The following is an 8466-nucleotide window of genomic DNA, read 5'->3' as shown; positions in this document are numbered from 1 at the left end:
TTTGTGTGTAAATGTGTGTGTCAGCTCGCCCAGAGCAGGGAGCGTCCAGCAACCAAACCAAGACCGGCAGCCACATGGTCACACAGTCACAGTTTTGCATTTAGCATTTGGATCATTCCTGTCGGATCAATACATTTGCTGCAGCTGTTGTTCTGGAGAAGGCCGGACAGGTAAGGAGGGCAACATTTCTGTTCAACTTCTCTACAGGATAAGATTAAAGCCGCATATTAGGTGCAGCTAGGCCTTACACGAATTAAATAAATGAATTAAACATACATGTACTACAAATAGACTGTGAATATCCAAATTTCAACTTCTGACTGCGTTTAATGCAGACTTTAAAAGTTTACAGACAGAAATTCAAGCATGGAGTGTTTCTGAGTCAGTGTGTGTACGTACAGTCGCTGTGTGACTTTGCTTTGGATTGTTATCAGATAATCCGACGCTGTAATTCAATTGGACGACTCGAGATTCCTGATACTGCATGTTATTGATACCACAGGGTTCACAGTCGCAGAACAGCTGAGATGATCAGCCTGGAACTAAATATATGCTGTGTCATGTGTCCACGTCTGTCTGTCTGTCTGTGTGTCTATCTTTCTACGCTCACCTGCCACTTTAGTAGGTGCACATTTTACCTAAGGAAGTGTCCACTGTGCATCTGTTATTTGAGTTCTTAGCTGTCATTTTTGAACAAGTCTGATCCTTCTCCTCTGACCTCTGACACTAACGAGGCATTCTCACCCAAAGAACTGCCACTCACTGTGTGTGTATGTATGTATTTATTTATTTTGGTGCATTCTCTGTGAACCCTAAAGACGGTTGTATGAGAAAATCCCAGTAGATGATTAGATGTTGTATTCCTGCAGGTGAACAGAGGCGTCTAATGAAGTGACTGATGAGGCAAACTATCCGTATACGTATCTGTGTATGTGTATGAACCATTTGTTACATCCGCTTGCTGGTTTAAGGGGCTGCAGTAACAAAGTGTGTCAGTTATAAAGACTTCAGGGTGAGGCAACATCAAACACACCAGCCAAAGCTCTCTGTGTGTGTGTGTGTGTGTGACGCTGTGTTCAGACGCTCAGCTCTGTGGTTGGCGGACAGAGAGAGATCAGGTGACCGTGTCGGAGCTAAATTGGTCGCCCAAAGTAACAAGTTGAGAATGATGCAAGTGAGTCCTCTTGAAATCACCTGCAGTCAGAGGACATTTCTCTCTTGAGCACAACAAGGGTCTTTCTGCAGGGACTTTGCATGTTCTCCTGATGTGTGTGTGTGTGGGGGGGGGTTTCTCCAGGTTCTCTGGTTTCCTCCCACAGTCCAAAAACATGCAGATTTGGTATGAAATGTGAGAGTGGATGGTTGTTTGTCTGTATGTGGCCCTGTGATCTGTCCAGGGTGAACCCCGCCTTTCGCCCTATGTCAGCTGACTGACAGGATTGAGTGCTTTGAAGCAGACCTGAAACTAGTGACTGAGACCATAAAAGTTTGAAATTTGGTTTCCATTTTAGAGTTTTTGATCACGGGTGTCACCTGCAATCACATGTCATGATTCTCCATCTATTTTCCTCTAAATGAGAACATCGTTTGCAAAATGAACATCATGTGCTTTTGAAGAAGACCTGAAAACATTAACTCCTCAGGACATTGTTGACTCATAAACCAAGTGAGCAGTAGAAGCTCATTTTCCCTTTGACTTCCATTCAATCAATCAGAGTTATTTTTGCGCCCCCTGGTGGCTTACTGCTACTTTTGGCCCACTTCCTGAGCTGCACTTTTTTGAACCAGAAGACTACAGTTTATGGACATCCACTGATGGTTTTCTAACCTTTCTTTCATTCATGACCTGGAGATTACATGTCCTTAATTCATATCCATGTTTATGCTGCTAATTGATAAGCTTTGCTTTCACTATGACATGAAGTTTAGGCGAGAAAATACTTTCACTATTTAGTAACTGCTGTGTCTGTTTGTACATGGCAATAACACAGTGTTATTGCCATGTACAGGCAAACGTGTCTACTTTAAACGTCCTGCAGGAATGTATCCCCATTAGTACCGAAACAGTAGTAAATAACTAGTATCAGTTACTTTCAGATAACTGAAAGCACAATGCTGATAAGTCATAATCGAAACACAGTTCATTCATTTAGTTTTTTTGTTTTTATCTGGGCTAATGATTTAAAGGGACAGTGTGTAAAATGTAGTGACGACGTTTCATGTCTCTTCCAAGTCTGTTGGAGAACATAATGTAGCCTTCAGTTAGCATCCAAACTCAAGATGTTTAGTTTGTCCACTGTGGGCTGTTGTAAAAACATGGTGGTCCAAAATGGCCGCCGCATAGAGCTCATTCTGGGTTAACGGCAGGTGACCGAACAATTAAGTGGAATTATTTTATCTTCAATTTCTGCCAAATGAAAATAATTGAAACTTGAATTTTACACACTGGGCCTTTGATAAAAAGAAATACCATTGTATTTCTTTTTTATATGATATGACTTCCATTCAATGTTATGACTTCAATGTTTATATGTTTATATGATAAACGTTTTTATATGATAGTTAGTTAATATTGTACTAGGTAGTTAATTAGTTCTTTCCCTCATATCATCAATATTGTTGTGGTTATGAGTTTTGGTTCAAAGTGGTCTATGATATGTCTATACATGGACTCTTGTTGGCGCCTATAAGCTCTCTGCAGTGGCTGATGTTACTTTTTTATTATTGATGTCAATCACAGGAGAGTTAGCAGCACTCATTACATAATGACCACTCAATGTCAACATGTCCAGCTCTGCTGCTGCTGCTGCTGCTGCTGCTGCTGCTGCTGCTGCTGCTAAATCTGTCCACAGCTGAGACTGTGACTGCTGCATGCAGGGCTGGAATTACACAGTGGGAGGTTTGTTTGAATTTAACAAGTTGGACTATATGTGTTAGTTTCTCACCATGTCCTCAAAAAGAAAGACTGTAGATAAATAAATCTGTATTTACAGATAACAATAAGCAAGTAAGAAGATATTTATATGGCAACAACGGATGAATCATTTTTCAGTCACAGATTCTTCAGCTGAGGAAATGACAAAGTTCCACCAAAGTGACTCACAGCAAACTTCTTACTCTCCTATGTGAGATGGGAACAGGTTGCCGTGCCAACACGGTAATATTGCAGCCACCTGCAGACCTTCCTGTGCAGCACGGCAGGTGGATGAATGTCGCCCCCTGGAAGATGCAGGTGTTAAAAATAGCAGCCATTATTATTCACTGGATGAAATATGTGACTGCTCGTTCAGTTTAGTATTTTCCAAACTTGTGACCGGAGGTTATTCTATTCAAGTAGAAGTAGTTGGCGCTCTTATGTATGTCTCAAATTAGCTGTTGTAAGTTAAAGGAACACCTTTACAAATGCAATAATGTGTCGTTGTAGTGCAGAAACTCACGTAAACTCACGCTTAAGTATCAGGGAACTTCCAGAGAACTGTTCTCCAGGCTGCTGTGCAGCAGACGGGGGATGGAGATGCTTTTTTCTACTTGTTTTTAATTCGATTTTTTTCTTACTCAGAAATGGATGTGATCTAAAATGTAGGACACTGATTTGCGGTCTAGTTACTGAACTATCATATAACATGTGGATGATGTGAAACTGAGAGTGAGTCACACTTTCTTCTGTGTCTGAATTATAAACACCTTCACTTTATTGAATGACATTTCTTTTTTTTTTAGAATCCAGAGATGTTCTGGTGCACTGATGAGAACAGATTGGAATGTTTAGTCTCTGTAAGTTTGGAAAAAACAACAGGAAGGTTTCTTTTTTGTCATTTATATTCTACTATTGTTTGCTGGTCAAACATCATGGCGTCTTATAAGTCTGTTTGGACTGAGTCAATTTTCCATGAATGATTTTAAAAGAAAAAAAGAGAACGTAGCACGCACTGATTTTCAAAATGATTTAAAAAAGTCCACCTCCTCTAACATGAGAACATATTGTTATTCCACCTGTTTGTGACTGTACATATTTATCAATACCTTCGTAGAAACAGGTCAAAAATGTGTTCATTCAAATACAGTTTGTCACTTTAATTTATGTGAAACTAATTCTTATCTGGGGCAGAGATGGAAGGAGTGGGAAGTTTCTTCATCTTTGCCCCGTCAAAGAAAAGCCTGAAGCCACTTCCACTGCACAGTCCACATGTCCATGTGAGTCCCATAAGGGTTATATTCAGGCTGACAACACGGGGCCCGAGCGGGTTCGACCTCACATGGTAAGTTCATGTTTCACCACATGGGACCTGCAAAATTGGCCCACTTCAAGCCCATGCCCACTTAGTACCCACGTAGCCTGGAAAAGGGTTGGACGTGGGAAAACTTACCTAATGGGCCCCTCATGGAAGTGCTGGCCGAGTGTCATCAAAGTGTTATGATGCTGCAGTGTGTGGCTGTGCTGATGATCATCCACAGAGAAAAGTGTAACTGGTTAACTGGTTAACTGGTTATAAACCTTTATCAAGCAGTCATTGAAATACTTATAAAAAAGATTATCCTAGAGTGTCATTGCAGGGCACTACAAGACCTTTTTTTTTCTTTTTTACTTTTCTGACATTTCACAAATTTTCATGTAGAAAGTCATGATCACATATGGTTCTGTCTAAGGCAAGGGTCTGCAAGCTTGCCTGTGATATGAGCCATTCATGTTCCCCCTCCACCCAAATAAAATGAATCTGGAGCCCAGAATCCACCTGAGCCATAAAATGAAGATAAAATCACATATAAGTTTTTATATACACATGTAATATATAAAAAATAATGTCAGTTTGTTGCATTAAGAACGGCAAAAAGAAAAGTGTTGACGTTTCATTGCTGTTTATAGCCAACCTTTTATAAAGTGGAGAAAAAACTACTTTTTACAGATTTATAAAGACCTAGTTGTGCCATTGTTTGTGTAAATTAATGAAATTAAAAGTAACCCACTTAAATAATAAATAAATGAAGCAATATTTGGATTGTATTTAGTTCATGCTTGAGAAAACCTGCATAAACTGTGAATATGTGGATCCAAAGACAGACAACATATTAAAACACTTTTATTTATCACCTTGATCTCTAAATAAGAGGTATTCACTTTGAAAGAAGAAAATTAAAATAAACTCTTTTTTTTTATTCAAAGCTAAAAGGAGCCACTGCTGATTGGTCCAACAGTGTGACATCACTGTCTGTGACGTCCCCTAACCTCCTTCACTGATTGGCTGAGAGAAGCCGCACTGAGCGGTATAGAGATGTCGTTTTGGATATCTGCAGAAGTTACCATGTTATAGTCACATAAGAAAAACACTGAAGTAGAAGACAATAATAAAACTGACTTTAATGGCAATTATTTGACTTTTTATTTGTATATGTCAAAGGCTCATTCTGGACGAATGAAAACACAACAATCAGGCAATGTAATGATGTAAAGTTTGCTCTAACTGCAAAAAATGATCAGTCATTTGAGTTAATGGTATTGTATCCTATCCTTAAGTTTCCCTCTGGCCTTAAACAGTTGCTTCCATTTGTACTTCATTTACTAGAAATAGTCAGTGTTCATATAATTGATGGTTTGACATGATGAACATTTATGTGTGTGTGTGTGTGTGTGTGTGTGTGTGTGTGTAGTGCCATGAAGCAATTCGTGTTCGTAGCAAGAACCGAGATTTCGCAAGATCTCCTGATTCTGAGGACTGACCTTGCAAGGCTGGTTTTCTGCTAACAGACCGTAGGGGGCAGTAGAGACAGCCCCCAGTCTCCCTGCACCACGACATTTAATCATCACAATGACTCTGACGCTGTTAAATTAGGGTAATAAATCCTGCATGGTTGTTTTTATATTTGCTCCGTCCATGCACAGCATTATTTGCCAGGTCACAGATGTGCTGTGTGAAAGCTGCCCGCTGCTGCTGCTGCTGCTGTAAACCCTTTGGTTATGTAATACAGAGACAATTGATATGAAGGAATCTGCAGCAGCAGCTGTTGTCGTATCAACGTCGAGCTTCACGCACACAGACATAGCTGTCACTAGTGATTATCTGAGGGGAAGAGTGGATGCGGATGTGATGTATACGCTGCTGCTGTGGCTATGTTTACTAAAGCTGGGATCCTGACACAGCTTAGATGAAAGAAGTCAGAGTTTAGGTTGATGATAGTGACGCTGCCACAGACAAAGCGTTGAAACCAGCAGCTGCAGTGAGCCCTCTCTGTCTCTGTTCATGTGTATTACTAATGGAGTCAGTGAGGTTTGGTCACTGCTGTGCTCAGGAGGCAACAGAGTTTAATTTAGCCTGGAAACCTGAACCATGGCCTCCTCTGTCAGCTCCTTCTCTGGGTCCAGTGCAGGAGCACAGGAGGCGGCAGAGCTTTGTCATGGTTGAATTCTCCACATGCATTCAATGTACTATTTAACGTGTTTTACTCTAACAGGGATTTCCCGCAATTTCTAAAGGAATAAAACAGTATCATTATTTTTGATAGACAGCAGCCATTAGCTGGTTCTCTGTCACACTGTCCTGACTCACAGGAACTGAACTGAGCCATTGTTTATGTGACCAGTGACAAATGTGCTTTTCCTGCTAATAGAAAGCAGCATTGACTGGTGACAGAAGCCACTCCTGCTTTTGTTTTCTGAAAAATTAAAGAAAACCATTTTTCTGGATACAGTTTTTTTTTTTACAGATTTCTTGGTGTTTACATGATGTGTATGAGCAAATGTTCTTGTCTCCGGGACAACATGTAGCTGTAGCTGTGTTCACCATCACAAACCTATGAATCATCAGCTATTTGTGTCAGGGGAGCCTCCAGACTCAGTAATGATATTATGATCCACAGGAACAGCAGTTAACACATGCTCAATAGAAAAGAACTTATTTTCACTCATGAGTGTCACGACCTCTGGATTTATCCTGATACTTTTGTTTGTCTTTTTGTTGATCTGTTTTCTTTACCTTGGGTTTTCAGTTCTATTTCTGGTTTCCTGTTTTATTCTGCCTCGCCCTGTGTCTGATTATCTGTGCTCCCAGTGTCCATGTGGGCTCATATTCGTTTGTTGCGGGAGTTTTTCCTTATTGAGGTTTTTCTCTTTGTGTTTTTTGCAAGTTGGTTAAATCATTTTGACACTTTTTGCAATGTCGCTTCTCTATTTTACACTTTATGTTGCCTTTCTTTGTTTTCTCTGTTCTCAATTCGAGCCATGGCCTCTTGCCCTCTCCATCCATCAGTCATCTACCGCTTTATCCTCCACCAGAGGGTCATGGGGGGTGCTGTGCCAATCTCAGCTACATCAGGCGATAGGCGGGGACACTCACAGAGACACTCACTCCTATGGTCAATTTAGGGTGTCCAGTTTACCTAATCCCCATATTGCATGTTTTTGGACTGTGGGAGGAACCCGGAGAGAACCCACGCACACACGGGGAGAACATGCAAACTCCATGCAGAAAGGCTCAAACCTGGGTCTTCTTGCTGCAAATGTATATATATTCTGCTGTGACGAGCATTACTGCCCCGCAGCAAGAAGGTTGCCGGTTCGTGTCCCATGCAGTCTGGGTCTTTCTGTGTGGAGTTTGCATGTTCTCCGCTTCCCTCGCACATGTCCAAAAACATGTAGAGGTTAATTGGACACTGTGAGAGTGAATGGGTTATTTGTCTCTGTGTTGGCCCTGTGATGGACTGGTGATCCGTCCAGGGTGTAACCCTGCCTTTATAGTTCCAACACTGCTAACTCATCTGCAGGAAAATGTATCGTAGGACGGATCTTGCTGACCGTGCACACAATCAAAATGTCACCCATCATTTCTGCTGTGAAACTTACTCACATACAAGCACAAGTGTCCGCTACACTGCCGAGGTGAGTGAGTAAGTAAGATGGCTGACACTCTGCTTCTGTCTTTGTAGAGCGTAAATCAAACCTCTGTCACTGCCTCCTGGAACGCCTGAAACATGGCACAGTAAGTCCAACCACAAACACACACACACACATGTTGGACATTCATGACTTGAGGGGACATTGCATTGACTTACATTCATTTCCTGGTGTTTTACTCTAACCTTAACCACATTTACTACTGGCCTAACCCTAACCCTAACCTCAACCTAACCTTAAAACATAACTTCACCTTAAAATGTAGTCATTTACATTATGGGGACTTGCTTTTTGTCCCCCCAAGGAAGACAAGTCCCCATAACGTGACTGTGTAAACAGGTGTAGGTCCCCACAACATTAGTAATACCTGGACACACATATACACACACGCACACTTTGATTAACTTTAGAATCAATTTTATAAAATCTTGTCGTCACTTTTAGAGCCTTTAAATAGTCAAGCTCCTGTTATAATAGTGATCTGCTGCACCTCCACTCGCCCAGTCGCAGTCTTAGGTCAACAGGTCAGAGGTTATCCGTGGTTTCCCCGAAATAAGTTTAAAACAAGAGGAGACGTATTA

The 8466-nt window shown here is 41.1% G+C and overlaps 1 protein-coding gene across 3 annotated transcripts in view; it reads left to right on the top strand.

Moving 5' to 3' along the window:
* myot (myotilin) overlaps nucleotides 1–8466 on the top strand; it is a 33552-nt gene continuing 25086 nt past the window's right edge. For all 3 annotated transcript variants that reach the window (XM_044039515.1, XM_044039517.1, XM_044039514.1), the window contains exons 1-2: nucleotides 1–170; nucleotides 7918–7970. In XM_044039515.1, the coding sequence (XP_043895450.1) occupies nucleotides 7963–7970 (8 nt within the window). In that variant the 5' untranslated portion in view covers nucleotides 1–170; nucleotides 7918–7962. The remainder of the gene's footprint in view (nucleotides 171–7917; nucleotides 7971–8466) is intronic.

Source organism: Solea senegalensis, linkage group LG12 (genome assembly GCF_019176455.1).
Source record: "Solea senegalensis isolate Sse05_10M linkage group LG12, IFAPA_SoseM_1, whole genome shotgun sequence".
NCBI classification, from domain to species: domain Eukaryota; kingdom Metazoa; phylum Chordata; class Actinopteri; order Pleuronectiformes; family Soleidae; genus Solea; species Solea senegalensis.
The sequence above is the reverse complement of the archived record's forward strand: the minus strand, read 5'-3'. Positions and strand labels throughout refer to the sequence as shown.